This window comes from Berghia stephanieae, chromosome 11 (assembly GCF_034508935.2).
Source record: "Berghia stephanieae isolate SIO BIC M18660-M18661 chromosome 11, UCSD_Bste_1.3, whole genome shotgun sequence".
In the NCBI taxonomy this organism is placed as follows: domain Eukaryota; kingdom Metazoa; phylum Mollusca; class Gastropoda; order Nudibranchia; family Aeolidiidae; genus Berghia; species Berghia stephanieae.
The window spans coordinates 29,747,184-29,765,762 of NC_088370.1; the positions used below are offsets into that span (position 1 = coordinate 29,747,184).

General features: G+C 35.3%; 1 protein-coding gene across 2 annotated transcripts in view; it reads right to left on the reverse strand.

The window, feature by feature from the left end:
- Window positions 1-17,830, reverse strand: part of LOC144956281 (endoplasmic reticulum-Golgi intermediate compartment protein 3-like) — a 48,037-nt gene extending 30,207 nt beyond the window's left edge. For both annotated transcript variants that reach the window (XM_078886754.1, XM_078886755.1), the window contains exons 1-8: window positions 17,580-17,830; window positions 12,977-13,135; window positions 12,723-12,839; window positions 8,529-8,569; window positions 6,138-6,199; window positions 5,564-5,729; window positions 3,481-3,538; window positions 2,044-2,075 (exon numbers count right to left, since the gene is read on the reverse strand). In XM_078886754.1, the coding sequence (XP_078742880.1) occupies window positions 2,044-2,075; window positions 3,481-3,538; window positions 5,564-5,729; window positions 6,138-6,199; window positions 8,529-8,569; window positions 12,723-12,839; window positions 12,977-13,135; window positions 17,580-17,676 (732 nt within the window). In that variant the 5' untranslated portion in view covers window positions 17,677-17,830. The remainder of the gene's footprint in view (window positions 1-2,043; window positions 2,076-3,480; window positions 3,539-5,563; window positions 5,730-6,137; window positions 6,200-8,528; window positions 8,570-12,722; window positions 12,840-12,976; window positions 13,136-17,579) is intronic.
- Between the last annotated feature and the right edge of the window lie 749 nt (window positions 17,831-18,579).

Consider the following 18,579-nt stretch of genomic DNA (forward strand, 5'->3'; position numbering starts at 1 on the left):
GCTCTATTTGCTGCGCTGCACTGCGGCCGATGCCTGGGTTATTCCAGTCTTCCCTTGGAATAGACCCTAGAAACAAATTTACCCTATGAGATGAATACCCTAATGGAAATTTTTTTTTAAATTTCTTGAACAAAATGTCATTTGAGATGGTGGGTCACTGGTTATTCTTGCTTCATACACTAGGCAGAAACCACTGCTAGCATCCTTTCCAAACTTGCTTTACCAGTCAATTGCCGGTCTGGAAAAAACTCATATTTAAAAATTTTGCTAGAAAACTCGCCATTTTAAAATATACGTACCAATCAATTTAAATGACCCTCAACTTGGCAAAAAAACTCTCAAACCTGGGACTTAAGGAAGACTTTGCGAAGTCCCAGGGGTTTGAGAGTTTTTGCCAAGATGAAGGTCATTTAAATTGATTGGTACGTATATTTTTAAATGCAAGTTTTTCCCCGAGTATGGCAGTTAACAACAGGTCAACAAGCAACTATTACTGTCCATATAAAGTACAGAAATTGGGACACTGTTTTTGTTTTTAAGGTTTTACAGCACTTGCGACACATTTAGGTCATTTTAGCACTAGCAATAAGACAAAAACTGGGAATGGTAAAAAAAGTCTAGATTTATTAAAGGCACAGGAGAATAAGGGGACTGGTTCAAATAAGTAATACGGGAACAGATGTACCGTAGATATTCCAAGAGAACACCATCATTACTTGAGATCACCTACAAGTCTCGGACAGACATAAGCACAGTACAGAATCCCACCAAGAGGAATACACTCAAACTTAAATGCATACAAAACATGTTAGTTATTCAATTTGGCAACGCAAGAATCTCGAACATTTTCAGAGGCCAACACGGAAATCTCGAACAAACTGGACGTTCACTTAGGTGTTCAGTCATAAAATTCTTTTGCCTTATTAAGTTTGTATTGAACGAAAATGATGAAAGATATCATCTCAACCAGTGTGGCATTAAGTGAGTTAGTAATTGTAACAAGCTGCCTTTGTTTAGAATATAAGTCTATGTGTGTGAGTGTGGAAGGGAGGAGGGGCATGTGCAAAGCATATTTGACCACAAGACACATCCCAGTACCAATGGTAGACCAGCAAGGCAGTGATGGCCTGAGGTTGTTCCTGTTATGTCATAATCAAAAAAGTAATTGGGGAAGGGATGAGAGGAGAGACATGGTGGAGATAAGTGAGGAGTGATGGTGATTAGTTATCGGATTCATGAGTAAAGACTTCACATACTGAGTGTGTCATCAAAAATGTGATGTGCTGGCTTTGTCTTCTTGATATAGCCACCAAATTGGAACCTTGTTCCACCTTTTAATGAGGCAAGGACCACTATACACTGCATATCATTATAATGAGACATCACAACAACAACCCATATTTACCTATCTGACATTCTTCTTCATAAAATAATTAACAAGGAAAACTCAAAAACATGGAAATCTCTACATATATGCCTGGTTCAGAATTGTTTGAGATTTCCGTGCTGCATTGTATCATCTACCTAAACTAATACTATACATTTGTTGACTGTTTCCCTCTCAGCTAAGGACTCTGGTCAGATCCAGGACAAACCAAGTAGGCTAATCTCATTCCAAGACAAAATTGACTCAGAAACTCAGAAAAACAGATATAAAAGGGATAGAAGAATGTGAGAACAGAAAACCCCACCCAGCAATTGGGATAAACTGGTGCTTTGGGCCCTTTACATTATAAAGAATTGGACTTCACACAGCTCCTGATTTTTGGAGGCTCTCAACCCATTTCAAACCAGTGATTAATCTCTTACTGTCGGGTTTGTTGCTGACCAAACTCGATATTAGATTTTTTACTGCTAGTATCCAGTGAGAGAATTGTGACTCTGTCCCGAGTCAAAAGATTGTTATCGCTCTTTTGGTGAAAATGGTTAGATTTGAAAGTGTAACCAGATCAATAGCGGGAGAAATTATAATTTGAAAGAGATCCTGGCACGCTGCTTACTGTTGCTACAGATTGTATTTTTTTTTTTAATTTTTAAACCCACCTTTTGCCCCCTGAGAGATTGTAGATCATGCACTGAAATAAAATGAAATAATATAGTTTGGATCATTACTTTAAAACATTGAATTATAAATACACATTAATTTTGTTGTATAAAAATTCCGAGACAGAGTAATTTATGCATTTTGTTACATCCCATGGTTGTCTTCATGGGGGATGCAACACTAAAAATGACAATTTTTGGGCATTTTTTTTTTTTTGCGAGTATAATGTACTGTAATCATTTATCTTCTATGAAATACGATAAAATTTCATTTCTACCATTCTAGTTCTCAAAATGACGTAATTTATGGCCGAAGTAACAGTAATATCAATATTTTATCATTTTAAGCAAAGAAAATAACTAAATTTCACAACTAAAACAAAAAGTACTACATCTCAATTAACTTTTCTTTTCTCTACAACCAATCATTTTGCTTCAAATAGTGTTGTTTTGACAAGAATTTTATCACCATGGATAGTGGACTGTAAAAGTAAGCAAAGTTTTGAATAGGGTTTTCTCAAAACTTCAGTTTATGGCAATTAAAATCCATCTCCTAAAAGTTTCATTCAACGCCATGATGGCAGCATTCCTTTTTTCCTCCTTACCATCCATTTTCAGGATTTTTCTAAAAACTTCACACCCAACCAATACAAAAATAAAAACAGCAGTACATTCTTGCTATACACAATATTCAGCAAAACGAGGTCTACAATGTAGTGTCAATTGTTTTATAACTAAAACAACAATTTTTCTTTAAATGTACAAAAGAAATCTGAATGAGATAAATGTTGGCTGGATCGTAATGAATGTGACGATTTTCCTGTAGTTGGTGAGGAGACCGTTAAGCAAGAAACTTAACACTCCAAATGATTACTTTCCAATTTAATTAACACCTGTGTTAACCCTATCATCTCTCAAAATAAATCCTTAAGAAAAATTTTACTAAGGATAAATAACGGGACTTTTTTCTTAACAGAAAAAAGGTTAACATACATTTGCCACTGAATTCAACAAAATACGGCGATACCTCCAGCTTCGTGACATCTATATTGATGCTATGCATTTAGGTAAAATATTCCCAACAGCCACGAACCAGATATAACCTACCAACACATAAACTATGTGTAACCTTTAACGTTTATAGTCAGATTTATAGAGTTTAGTGAGAAGTAATCATTAATTGTAAAGATGTCTGTGTGGATTGTGAAGCAAATTTGTTATGAGGACCGTATTATTATAACATCCACACATTTCTATTAATGTCTATTGTATTTGTTTGAGCAATGTAAATCACTTAAGATTTTCCATTTTGTGGACAATAAAGATTTATTACTATTACTATTAAAATGGCTGTATAAAAACATTAACAAAGAGCTGAGTGATGTCAGTTTCATTCAAACTATAGACTCCGGGGATAAAAACAAAATATACACTTACCATGAACATGTCTTTGTTGAAAACTTGTCCCTGGTGCTAAATGGAAATTTCCACCGACCTTGAGAGAAAAATTTAAAAAACAAAATTCGTAAAAAGTTCTGAAATGAGGCTGTATGAAATGAAAAGTATTCAAAAATGTCAGTTGCCCAGATCAATGTTTTTTCAATCAACCACAACCTTGCAATAGAGAGACGTTTAGGGTATGGAGAAGGGCCAGATGAAAACAGAGAATTAAAATAGTGTTGTGTGGGATCCAACGGACACGTCACCATCTGCCTGGCTGAAAAACAAAGAAGAGAGAGAGAGAGAGAAAGAAAGAAAGAGAGAGAGAGAGAGAGAGAGAGAGAGAGAGAGCAATCGCACTAGCCACTTATGTGGCTTGATGGCTCTGTTGTTAAGTTGGTATAACAGTTGGTTTGTGACCTGAAGGGACAAAGTCCCAGTCCAATGTAGGTGGTTAAAAGTGGAGTTGCTGGAGATGGTTCTTTAGTACTCAAATTTTCTCACCATACTCAGGTGTAAAATGAGAAGCTAGTCAGCAACAGCAAAGTCTCAGGTTTGAGAGTGAGAGTTTTGCCAAGATGAGGGTCATTTAAATCGACTGATATTTAAAGAAGAAGTTTTCTGGCCAAATTTTTAAAATACAAGTTTTTCCAGAAAATGATAGTTAACTGGTTAAAAGACAAGATTAAAAATGTCTTAAAAGTAACGCTAAAACCCTGCATAACCATTTAACTGCCATTCTCTGGAAAAACTTGTATTTAAATATTTGGCCAGAAAACTCGTTCTTCAAATGTCAATCGATTTTGCTTTTGTTTTTGTTTTTAAGGGTTTTACGGCGCTTGCAACACATTAAGGTCATATCAGCGCCAGTAAAACGGAATAAAATGGGATAGTAAAAAGTTCTAGAATTACAATTAAGCACAAAAGAAAAGGTAAGACAAAGGGGAATTGGTACCACTGTCAAGGTACTTAGTTTAAGATCACCTAAAAGTCTCATCCAGACACAAGCACAGGTCCCAACTAAGAGGAATACACTCAAATGTTTACCAATCATATAATATAATATGTAAACTAAACATAATATAATGCATAACAGAGAGACGATTTACAAGGAAAAAAATATCATCTCCCAAAACTATAACTATACATTCGACTGTTTCCCTCCCAGCCAATGAACTCTAGCAAGGATCAGGACAAAACTAAGTAATCTCATTCCAAGACAATGACAGGAAACAATTGGAAAACGGGTATGGGGGGATAGAAGACACAGCATGTACCTCCCTGTCCACTATGGGAGATTTGGATCCCCACCCAGTCAATCGATTTTTCCATCTCTAATATTTATAATAACACAGTTGAAAAAAATAATCAAAGAAAATCTCACTCATTCAGGAGTAAGTAAGCCTACTGTAGATGTTCTTGATGAATGACTCGCTCACCCATGTCATAGAGAGAAAAGGTCACATTTTGCTCGGGATTGTGTCATATCTTCATTGTCAATGCTACTTTCATGCTGGTGTACGATGTAACAATTCAGTCTGAGCTGAATTAAGTCTCTTGCATTTGCAATCTATTCCGTGTTTATTCAAGCCGAACTCAAGAGAGTTAGAATTTGATGTCAAGGACTTGGAAATAACTTCCTATTTCTTTTCATTTAAAATATAAAAAATTTTAAAAATACTCCCCACCCCCTTCTCAAAAAAAAAAAAAAAAAAAGAATCAATTTTTTCCCAGATTAGCAATAAAATGTTTAAAAAAATGCTTCTTGTTAAATGAACATTAATTTTGTTTACAATAGCAAAGACGAAAAAATTGATGACAATTTAAATATTTGATTCAGCCTGGACGTGTGCAAGATAAAATCTGGCAGGTGTGTATGACACAGTACCAGACAAGTGTAAGAAAGAAAAATATTTTTAAAATCAATGATCGAAGTTTGCCTCAACTGGGGATTGAATCCCAGACATTCTGTTTACTTGCTAGATGTGCTGTCATGCTAGCAGTTTTTCTAAGTATTATTTCTTGTTACTCCCTGCTTTGTCCGTCATTGTATTATGCGCAAGTTTTCTGATAAACCTACCTTGTTCACTTCGAGATAGCCATACATCTTGCAGCCTTCATTTTTCTGGGCTTCCATTTTCTCAGAGAATCCTTCGCGTTGACATTGTACAATGTTTTCAGCATCAGTAAACGCCCAGCCCTTTTGTCGGTAGGCATCTCTGACGGCATCGCATGTGTTACAACATCTGAATCATGGACGGGAGAAGGGAAAAAGGTGAATGATGAGTCTTTTCTTATACTTATTAATAAATATAAAAAAAAAAAGAAAATTCTCGTTATTCATCCCATAGGGGAAATTTGTCTCTAGGGCCTATTCCAAGGGAAGACTGGAATAACCCAGGCATCAGCCGCAGTGCAGCGCCGGAAATTGAGCTAGGGCGAGGTGACTTGCTCAAGGCCACACAGCGCAGCAGAGGGTGATCGAACTCGGTACCTTTCAGGTACGAAGCAAAGACCGTACCGCTGAGCCACACTGCCCCCACGAATGCGTAAATGTGAAAGTTAACAAGACAAGTTAACAAGTAAAAAATTTAAATATCTCAAAAATAAAGGAGAAACCAATGTTAAAATGAAAATCTACATTAGCAACTCACGTGATGTCTTTGTTCTCTGCTCCATAACAACTTTCACATCGATTAGGATCAAGTGTCGTCGCCTTTTGGAATTTCGAGAAAAAACATATGAGTATGTGATAAAAAGGTCGTTTTTGTGACGTTTACCATAACAATACCCCAATAACAAATTATTTCGAAAAACTAAGAAAAATATTCATTTTCATCTGTTTCTATCAGTAAAATAATGTAAAATAAACAAAAAAACTAGTAATCCAATAGAATAGCAGAAATGGTTTCTCAAAAGGTTTAAAAAAAGTGTGGACAGAATATCAACTTTGTCCACACTTTTTTGACAATTTAAAAAGCTATAACTTGTATAATTTTGATGTTAGATCGACAGTTTTTGGTTTATTTTTCATTATTTAACCCAGATAAACCTATAAAAGCAAATTCTTTCCTTTGTTCTTTGTTTCAAAAGAGTATTGAAGTATTTCTGAGAGGAACATCACAATAACAACCTTTTGGCACAGCTTTATATAGGAATTGACAATGAAATAAGCAGAGTGAAAATGACTAAAAATCAAATTGCCAATTGACAATAATCTTATAAATCCAACAACCGAAAAATTTAACTTTTAAGTTGTTTCATGTATCTACAAAAAGAAAATCTGTTGATTGATTCAAATACAGTGGAATCCTCAATAAAGCCAACACTGCAGGACCAAAAAGATTGGTTGACTTTAAGGAAGAACAAGTTGTCAAAAATTACTGGAAATTTATTTTTTCCCACTTATTTGGGAAATGCGCAATTTTGGTTAATTTAATATCTCATTAATCATTACATAAATAAAATAATTTTTATCTAATTAAACTCACTTTTTTGTGTTTTTTTTTTGTCGTTTTAAAACATGAGGTATGCACTCATTTGGTGCATGTTGTGATTGTTTATCTTGTCTTTGAAATTTTCATGAATTAATTCACAGGAACATTCATATTTTCTACAAATTTCAATCCATAGATTTGAAACTTGCAGAAAATAATTAAAGCATGAGTATCTACATAGTGACCAAAGGAATTTTTGATATCTCATTTTGTTCTAAAGATTTGAGACTATCATTCCTTTTCGCTCATCGCCCAAGGACTTAAATCAAATGTTTTCAAAACATCAAAATTATGCTTAGTTACTTTGTAGACACTGCCACTCCAAAGAATCAGATCAAATTTAGTAGCTTTAGGAACAAAACTGAGGCTGTTGTGGCTGTTCCAAGAATTCAAGATGCCGCCTCGATATATTGCACAAAATTTTGAAATTTTTCAAAATTTTCATCCTGGTGGCTTAAAGATGTGTATTTGAGTACTTGTGTATGCAAATTGTATGAAAGTAGTGCTCAAGATAGAATTTAACAGTTTCATACTGTTTCCCCTTTAAGCAAAGTTGACTGTTTCAATGGAACACTCTTTGATAAAGAACAGGAAATTTGGCACCAACAAGATATATTGACTTTAAGCAGAAATTGATTAAAAATAATGTTGACTGTATGTGCATTCAACTGTAACCATTTCTAGCCTAAGAATAAAATTGGACACAAATATAAATAAAAGATTTAAGTTCTCTCTATGATGCTCCGAATGTATATATTTATTTGTTTTTATAATGTACACATTTCTTTAAACACTTCAGAGTAAAATCAGCATAAATAAGTAATATCAACACAAGTAAAAGGGAGGTAATGGGGATGCTTGTAAGTAAATAGATCTAGAGGTGATTTGCCTTTACAAGCATAGAAGAAAAAGTAACAGACCCAGCTACCCAATCACTGCTGGGTGGACAGGGGGGGGGGGGGGGGGGGGGGGAGGTGGGGAGTCATGAAAAGATCTCGACTGCACCTGGGATCAATCTCAGTCCCTTTGCGTGTGATCAAGTGCTCTACCAACTGAGCTATCGGAACCTCCTCAAATGTATCATAATACATAAAAACAACAGACAATAACACAGTATAGAGGTTTCCTCACAGAACAGTACATTCCAACAAAACAGCAGTAACTCTACCACAGTACTTCACAAAACAACACTGTACATCCACAAGAAATTATCATAGCAGTAAGTTCAAAACCCCAACACACAGAACCAACAAATGTAAAAACAGTTTCTTCCCAAGAACCATCAAGGAATGGAAAACTCTCCCACCAAAAATCCTAGATATTACCAACAAGAACAAATTTGGTCAACTATTAAACATTTATCTTTAAAACTCAAAAACACAATAATGGAGAAAGTCACCACAAAATTGTATAAAATATGCAGTGATGGGCAATCCGCCTCTTGCAGATAAGACGTTGAATTTGAACTTGACGTAAGACATTTTTAAAATAAATATCATTGAGGCTGACAATAATTGAAATTATAACATAGTTATGGTTTATTCTTACCACAGGGGCATTTTCTGTAACTTCCTTGGAGTCTCCTATTTCTGTTTGAAATAAAGAGAAAAGTAACAATGTGAAATTGAATGTAAGATTCAATTTAATAACGAAAACAGATAAAATGGATGTTTCAGGTTTCCCCTTTATCAACAAAACAGGATGAATGAAAAACTACAGATGAATGAGATAATGTGGTAGTGGCGTTGCTAAGACGAATAAACAAAAAATTGATATGCAGGAAATAGTATGCTTCTCTGTTTTGTTGATAAAGGGGAAACCCGAAAAGTCCATTTTATCTGTTTTCGTAATTAAATTGAAGCTTAAATTAAATTTCACATTATTAATTTCTTCGAGCTTCGAGCAGCAACATTTACATTTGAAATAAAGAGAAAAGTAAATATCAATGCATAAACAAATACAGAAGTTGGAATTAGTCAAGCAGGAAATAATGAAATGTGGTTATGCTAGAAGATCAAGTTTGTAATGTTTCAATACAAACACATCAATAAGGCCAAGTTTGTAATGTTCAATACAAACACACCAAATATTATGTAATCCAAATATGAAAAAAAAAATGTTTTAAGGTTTAATTACATCATTTTTGTAGTGTCACCACATAGAACTTGTTGACCATAATTTACATTTTACAAATAATTCTGTATTTTGATCTTTTAAATGCTATTGATAATGTGTTAGAGTAAATTTATGTAATGCGTATTGTATGCAATGTATATTGTGTACCTAGAGCTACATTGAATGGGACAGGTGCTGTATAAATAAATTATGTTATTCTTCTTTTTCTTATTATTATTGCTGTTGTTATTATTATTATTATTGTTATTATTATTATTGTTATTATCTTATTATTATTATTATTATTATTATTATTATTATTATTACTATTATTATATACAGGGAGTCCCAAAAACATGTATATTTTGTATGCACATTAAAGATAATTGTAAATGTCTGATGTCAACAGGAATCACCCATGTTGTCCAAAGAAGAGAGCAGATTGGGGCTTAATAATCTTGTCCAAAAAATAACAAACCCAAAAACGAAAGCGTCTAAAGCAGGGCTCAAACCTGGGACCTTCCAGGTCACAATGCAATGCTTTAACCACTGGCCCAATTCACCCCCAATAGTTACCAACAGCATAATGGCCACCAAATGTGCTCAAACATTTTTCAAGCAGTCCCATGCCAAAGTAGCACAATTGAATACGTACAATGAGGCATGGCACCTGTATGGCGCTAATAGACAGAAGACAACGCGGTTACCAGATCGTACTAGTTGATGAGATAAAGATCTGAAAAAGTGTGTATGACGACAGAGTGCCAGATAAAGCATGCAGCTATGAGGTCTTGTGGTATGACACTCGCTTTCGGATCGGAAGGTCCTGAGTTCGAGCCTTGCTCAGCGCATAGTTGAGTCCTTGGAAAAGGCTCGTTAATTTACTCACATTCTCTCACTGTACTCAGGTGTAAAATGAGTACCTGGCCATAAACAGCATTGTCTCTGCCAGAAAAAATGTATTATCGCCTAACAGGTGTCATATCTCGTTCTACATGTTAAGTGTTGATGTTGGTCAGGACCCTTTGTAAAGCGCTTTGAGCACATTAAGTGGATATTGCGCTATATAAAAAGCTCAATTTTTACCATCCAAGTACTCATCTTACACCTGAGTAAGAAGAATTAATAAGGCTAAAGAGACATTACAAAGACCCAACTCCGCAATGCCTAGATAGAACGGGAGGCACAAGAAGAATGTCATACTAACACAAAGTTAAAGCTATAAGAAATTTATCATAAATACTAAACTGATAGAAGCTGTAGACTGGGTAAAGTTGGTAATGTAGAAAAAAAAATAACAAAAAATGTATATACAGGGTTGCCATCAGGTCGGAAAAAATCTGTTTTAACTCACTCAACCCTAAAACCGACTATATCCATAGTTTATTTTGGGTATTTTTACCCCATGCCTATTTATTACATTTTTCTGAGACATATTATAGGCACAGAGCTGCCAACCCCATCTGATTAGAATGTGTACAATGGCACCTCAAAATGGGGGAGATTTCATAAAAATGGGTACAATCCTGAAATCGACGGAAACTAACCATTGTGAAAGTAAGAGGAAGGTATACTTTCATAAAGTCACACCGCACAAGCTCAATTGCAGCAACAATGATGTTCCCAAGACTATAATCCAATCCTTTCAGAATTCTACCTCCCAGCATGAAGATCATAATTGGGCAAAAAATATATGAATATCTACTTGGTCACCAAGGTTTCTCAATAGGCTAGTAATAATATGAATAACCGAGTAACACAACATCCATACACTGAAAATGGGTACAATCTTGGGGGAAATGCGTACAAGCGTACAATCGCTGAAAATGCGTACAATTCCGCAATTTTTGCAGTAGGTTGGCAGCTCTGATAGGCGTAGTATCAAAGGTAATGTTTTTAGTTTTTACATTTTATGGTAGTAGAATAAAACTATCTATGTACATGCTCATTTTTAATACATTTTTTCCAATCTTGAAAAGTGGCAAAAATCTCTAGGATTGAGTGAGTTAATCAGACGTGTGGCATCTCATTTCAGAAATCACTATGAAAAATTAATTTTGAGCTGAGGTATATAAAAATGTTACATTTTATAGATTAACATTTCTATATAAGCTCTTTAGTAAAGATACAAGTTCAATGCACGACTCAAACACAACAAGAGGGCAGAGTAGAAACAGGGATTAAGATAAAGTGCTGAAAAAGTGTGTATGAAAGGTGCCAGACAAAGCAAGAAAGAAAAATACTAGAAAAAAAAAAAATCCCCCCCAAAAAATCAGTCGACCTCGATTGGTGGGGATCGAACCTCAGACCTTCTGATTACTGATAGACGCAGTGCTACCAATGGTACAGAAGAAATACATGAAACAACCTAAGCAAAGTCAATCTTAAAGGCCCCACCCATCCTCCAAATTTACCCGCAGTGCCGCTTAAGACTGCAAATTTTTGCCATTCAGCAATCATCTGGACTGGCACCCCTGATATAACAGCGTCAAAACAAAAGAGAACAAAATACAAAACACAGAACATTTAAATTTTAGGCTCAAAACACTTCTTGGGGTAATAACCCCCCCCCCCCCTCCCTAATTAAAACGAAAATGCATCACATTTTGACTTTGTCCTGTATACCTGGATTCAATGTAAAAAAAATATTTAAAAAAAAATATTGAGCTTTTATATAGCGCAATTTCCACTTAACGTGCTCAAAGTGCTTCACAAGGGGTCCCTGGCCAACAGCAACACTTAACATGTAGGACCGGACATGACGCCTGTTAGACGATATTATAATTTTTTCGGACAAGAGACAATGCTGTAAACGGCCAGGTACTCATTTTACACCTGAGTGCGGTGAGAGAATGTGAGTAAAGAGTCTTTTCCAAGGACATAACTATGCACCGAGCGAGGTTCGAACCCAAGATCTTGTGATCTGAAAGCGATTACCATACCACAAGACCACATAGTCGCACAGTAATGAAAACAGCAACAACAACAACTACTACTACAACTAGTGCCTTGCTGAGCACCGGTCCCACCGTTCTTTAGCTGAAACCGGAGGCCCGGTGGCATACCACAAGACCACATAGCAGCACAAAAAGAGAAACAACGAATGGAGCCAACCCCCCCCCCCTCCCCCCCCCAAAAAAAACAACAAAAAACTAATCAAAACAAACTCATATTTTTGGTCCAGCATGCCACAGACACAAAATATTAACAATCCCTTTTCCTTTCACTCCCTAACGTTGACCTGACCCGCTCCATCAATCTTCGCAGACACACACACACACATGCTTAATGGATAGTGTTATAGCACTATTTTCATGTTTTGAGGCAACAAGCCTTCTCCGCTCTCACATACGCTTAGCGGTTCTACTGACATCTACTTCAGGCACGGTTCCCATCGTTTGACGGCCCCAATGATGCCTTGTGAATGGCCAATGTTGAAAAAGAACCGATTCTTGGAACGGGAACCGGTCCTTGCGGTTCTCATTTCCCAAGGACCGTAGAACAGCGGTCCTTAAACATGCTTGGGACCGCTCCGCACTAACTACAACTACTTTAACCGTTTTTGTCACTGGCTGAAGAAGGGGTTTTGAGCCCCAAAAAATTCATAATATAGGATGAAAACCGTACTGTGTTCCTCGGCTTCACTAACTTCCTTCCCATCTGGATCTAGTCGTTGTTTAAAAAGATTAGCAGTGACGTCAATCTGCGATGCTCCACTCATGTCCATGGCATCTAAACTTAAATCTGATTGATAAGAAATAATATCGAAATTATCATTATTATTACTATTTATCATTACTATTATTATTATTATTATTATTATTATTATCATCATTACCGTCATCATCATCATTTGTATTATTATCATCATAATTACTCACATGTACATGGCATTTTAGGAAACACAATGTCGATATTGATGCGTAACTTTTTCTCTCTAGACGTGTCTACAAACAACTCTGGCTGGATGTCCTTGGTCAAGTAGTAATTGAGTTCAGAGAAAAACAGGACAAACATGAAAATGCCACTGACGATTGTCACTGCAATGAAAATGATTATCGAAAAAAGCTTGTAATTGTAATACATTTTTCAGCCTTGAATTTAAAATTTAATGTTAAACTTAAACTAACATAACTTTTCTTCTGATTATCTGATTTACAAAAATGTGGTAACATTATTATGAGTATGACTATGAATGAGAATCCTGTTGAAAAGCACTTTATAATTATATAATTAATATAGATCTCATAGAGATTAAACCAATATGAATCTTTTTACTCATCAGGTTCATATGACTATAACACTAACACTATGGCTCTACTTATAGACTATGATGGTGATCATTATGCTTGTGATGACTAAATTTTGACTAGCAAGACTTGCTACTTGAGCCTGAACTTGGCCGAAATTTTGGTCCCCCTATCCAAAATGAGTCATTTAGGCTAGGGAGACCGAGATTTTGGCTTCCTAGCGTAAAACCATATTTTCGTTTATGGAACTGTTTCTTTCTGTTTAAGAGGCGAGTTTTTTTCTTCAATTTATTTATTGCTTGATTGTTTTGGGGTATTTTTTTGCTAGCCTTCGTTGTACACTGCTGTTTATTTCTTCATAAAATCGGATCACTTAGTTATACTGCTGGATCCCAGCAAGTGACTGACAACAGCAGCTGCATGCTGTAAAATTGGCTACCTGGACGGGGATTCCCCTTTTTGAGGGTTAAGACGCAAAGTATTGCATTTTCGTGATGTAATATAACACCATATCTAGATGACCACTTAACATTACAATAATATTAACTAATGGAACAGATAGTACTACTTTCACTTGTTATGTTGGTTCTTTTTTCGTTTTATTGTGATTATTCTGATAGGTTTTATAAGCAATTTAAAATCCCTACTATTTTAAAATATTTTTGCTGTTTTGCGGACAATAAAAAATTCAAATCTTTAAAATCAGACGTTGGATTCCGAAACTAATTAATGCTTTGTCCAGTCTTAATATTATTACACACAGTAAAACATTCATTTTCTGATTCAACACATTTTAACTACGTTTTTAATGGTCATAAATGTAATGGGCTGGACATCTGGTATGTTCTCTTCATTTGTATTTTGTAATGTATTTAAAAGATATGGAGATAAGTTGATTAAACAATTTAACACACTCCTAAAGAACATATAAAGCAATATATTGTGTGTGTAGGTTTTACTTCAGTATTCCAAATAGAAACAAAACCATCGTCATTACACCAAACAACAACACCATCACAGTGGCGTAGTAGATAATACAATCAATTAATATGGTAGAAAAAGGCATTCCTCTCTCTCTCTCTCTCTCTCTCTCTCTCTCTCTCTCTCTCTCTCTCTCTCTCTCACTCTCTTTCTTTCTCTCTCTCTCTCTCTCTCTATCTATCTATCTTTCTCTCTCTCTCTCTCTCTCTCTCTCTCTCTCACACACACACATACATACACACATACATCCTGCATATATACACACATACAAACGTAAAAGACAGACTAAGAGAAATGCATCACATTCACACTACACCTAATTCATATCACTGACAACAACGATATAACATCAACAGTTAGTACAGATAGTATTCCACAAAGGCAATTTGACTGGGGAAAATAAGAAGAGGGCGGGGGGTGGGGGGGATTTACTCAAACATAGCCAAGATAGAGGAAATAATAGTGGCACCGCCTAGGAATTAAGAGATATTCAGACAATATTCACAATGTACAAGTAGTGCAGCTGGTGAATAAAACCTTCCCACACCAATCAACAGAGGCATGAATGAAACAAACCCATTCATTTCATATTTCTTAAATCAGTAACAGATGTGTATTTAAGAACTATTATTGTACGGCTACTTGCAGAGTGTATATATATATTCCTGTACTACAATAAGTATGACTTCTTCACTCCTTTACCATATTCGTGGGAACTTTTAATGATAAAACTGTAGAATTGGTGTAGTAAAGTGCTCCATGGTCAGTGGGAGTCCAGGAAATGATTACGACATTGTTTACATTGTGTAACTGGTCCAAATTCATCACCCACGATAGCCTGGACATCTTATAGACTGCTAAATATTCCCAGTGAAATTTGATACCCCACCCCTACACTTGTTACATATTTGTTGAACTGAATTAACATTAGTGCAACAGATAGTAGACGGTTTGTACTATGTACTAGTGTGGATAATAATAAACTGCAACGTCTGATTGTTGTTGTAGGGATTCCAGAAACATTTGATTTAAATGATAAATGTAGTGAAAATGTGAGTCTACTTTGCTGTCTTGCTGAGAAAGAAATATACTGATGATATCTATGATAGTTAGTCCACTGTGTGAGGAGGATTTCAATCTATAACATGAGTGATATAGATTTACATTTAAGATAATTGTCACTTGGCTATGCCACTATTTATCAGACCAATTAGACTACTCGCTTCACTGACTGCAGGCACGTGCCATACCAGAGCGCAGGTAAAGAGAAGGAGAGTAGTGACCTCTTGACCTAGCATCTCAACTCAGTGATCCGCTGGTAAACCACTGTGTGTATTTTTTTTTATTTTTTTTTTTGGTAAAAACCCTTGTAATGATATTAATATTATTATCATGACCTCCCCCCCCCCCTCCCCTCAAAAAAAAAAAAAAAAAAGTCAGAAGAGATATTGCAAGCTATTGGCCGTCCAACATAAAAATTTAATTAGTTTTCTTTTTTTCTTCTTTTTTCTTTATTAAAAAAAAGGAAAAAGTAATATTTAATTTTTGCTAGAGAGACCACTATATTTCGTCTTCCGACGTAAAACAGATTCTTTTCATCATTGGAACTGTGTCTTTATGTTGTGTAGAGGAGGTTTTTAAAAAAAAAATTCTGGGTGGGGGGGGGGGGGGGGGGTGTTCTTTATTTATTGTTTTGGTCTCCCTAGCAAAAATGGTTCGTTTTGGCTAAGGATATCAAGATTTTGGCTTCCTGGAGTAAATCTGTACATTACTGGAATTGTTTCTTTATGTTGAGGGGAGAGTTGATCTGTACATTACTGGAATTGTTTCTTTATGTTGAGGGGAGAGTTGTTTTTTTTTTCTTTCTTACTTGTTTGGTTGTTTTTGCTGTTGTTCTCGATTTATTTATTTATGATCTTTTAAGGCCTTGTGATAATATTATTTTATAATGTGCCCCCTCAATGAAAAGTCAGAAGAGAGATTGTAGTTTTAGGTTAATAATCGTCCAACACAAAAATTAATTTAGTTTCTTTTTAACTAATATTTTTCAATTTTTGCGAGGGAGAACATGATTTTGGTTTACCAAAGTAAAGCCGTATTTTCATATATAGTATAGAACTTTTTCTTTATGTTGGGGAGTGGAGTTATTTTGTTCTTTGTATATATATATAAAGAAAAAATAATAATTTTTTTTTAAATTTAAAATTTTTTTTTAAACCTCCAACCTCCCTTCCCCCACCAAAAAAAAAAAAAATAAAAGAAAGAAAAGAGAGGAAAGACAGAAGAGAGATTGCAAGTTATCAACCGTTCAACACAAAAGTTATTTTTATTTTCTTGTTATTTCTTCTTTTTTAAAACTTTTTCTTTTAGTTTCCAATTTTTTGTTCTCCAATTTTCTCATGGTTTCAATAATTCGTTTACTTTTCTGGGGAGGGGGACGGGCAAGGTAATAATATTATTACAAAGCCTTTTTATTTTTAAAAAGCAACAATCGCCCCCCCCCCCCCCACCGAAAAAAAAAAAAAAAAGAAAAAAAAAAAAAAAGAAGCAAGAACAGCAACATAACCGAACAAATTATAAATAAATAGAAGAAAAAAAAACCCCTCGCCTCTTCAACATTAAGAAACAGTTCCATAAACGAAAATATACGGTTTTACCCTGGGAAGCTAAAATTAAAATCTTGGTCTCCCGAGCCTAGGGCCCTAGGGAAACCAAAATCTTGGTCTCCTACCTTTTTTTTTTTTTTTGTTTGTTGCTTTAGGTCTCTTCCAACACAATTGAGGTTATATGAGAGACCGCTGAAACAAAAAAACAAGCAATCCAACAAAAATAGTACAAATGTAAATCAAAATCATAACCTAAAGATATCATAAGCTAAATTATAAATAACCAAGAACAAACAGGCAGAAGATTTACAGGAGAAAAAAAATATCCCCTGTCAAAAATACAATCACAAACCAAAGAAGCAGGATAGGCTAGTAAAGAGAAGAAGAAACGACATCACTATCAGATCGTACACCCATGCGAACATCATAGGTATATGATTCAAGGGTGATGCTCCCATCCAACCACCCGCTCCTACCTTTTTGATACAGAAACTAGAAAAGATCTGAGAATAGCATTTGAGCAGTTATTAATAAACATGTCTGTTATTTATCGACTCTTATAGACAGACATGGCTGGGAATAGCGACAGCCGGCTTGGAACAAGAATGAATGTGACAAGAAGTTGAGATGGCAACTATTTGACGTACCGATTGCCCCACCATAAGTTTTGACCCTGAAATCTTCCAGTGTTTTCGGATATGCATCAAATCGACGCAATTTTTCAAATACATCTTTCGTTTGCATTTTGTTTATTCGATAGTGGACGTCGGACTGCTTTTAAACAGTTTACAATAAATCCCAACCAGCGAATCAATGTAGAAATCGTGTCCAATCCTCTTGTTGTGGTCTACAACATAGGACCAAAAATGTTCTTCACTCTAGAAGAATTCGACTGTCCAATGTTTCAAGACTCTTTCTAAAAAGAGCATTTTGTTGCATATTTTTTTTTTCGTATTTTTCGTTTACATATACAATTCCATACAATATTACATACTATGTTCCATCTAACTTGTGTATGAGGCCCCTGGTATCATTATCATCACCACCACCACCACCACCACGATCATCATCGCCATCATTATCATCATCATCATGAAGAAAAAAATATATCGACCACCTTAATGAATGTTAACCTTAAAAACTGCCTCTCATTCAACAACCTATTGACAGCAGAATCGTGGAATCAGTGCATTGGAGAAGTTTTGGATAGCCGTGCGCCAGTTAAAACTCGACTCATATCAAAACGAACGTACGCTCCTTGACTCCTTGGTATAACAATGTGTTAAAACAGCTAAAACATCACTACGTTAAACAGAGAGAAACTATTTTAAAAAACGGGGTCATTTACCCATCAGGCATTGTTTAAATCCTGTCATCGTCATTGGAAGAACGTGTGTCGGAAAGCGAAATCTAATTATTACTTATCAAAAGTCGCAGCTTTTCGGCATTTGCAATGAATTGCTGGGACGAGATAAATCATTGCCATCTACACACACCAATACCATCAACGGCATTTGCAACGTTTTTCTCTGAAAAAAAATCGAAAATATCAGAAATCATTTAGACAGTTTCGGAAATCATTCAGATGATTTTACTTTCGATGGAAATCTATTGTGATCTTCAGACTACAGAGGAGTTTATTAAAAG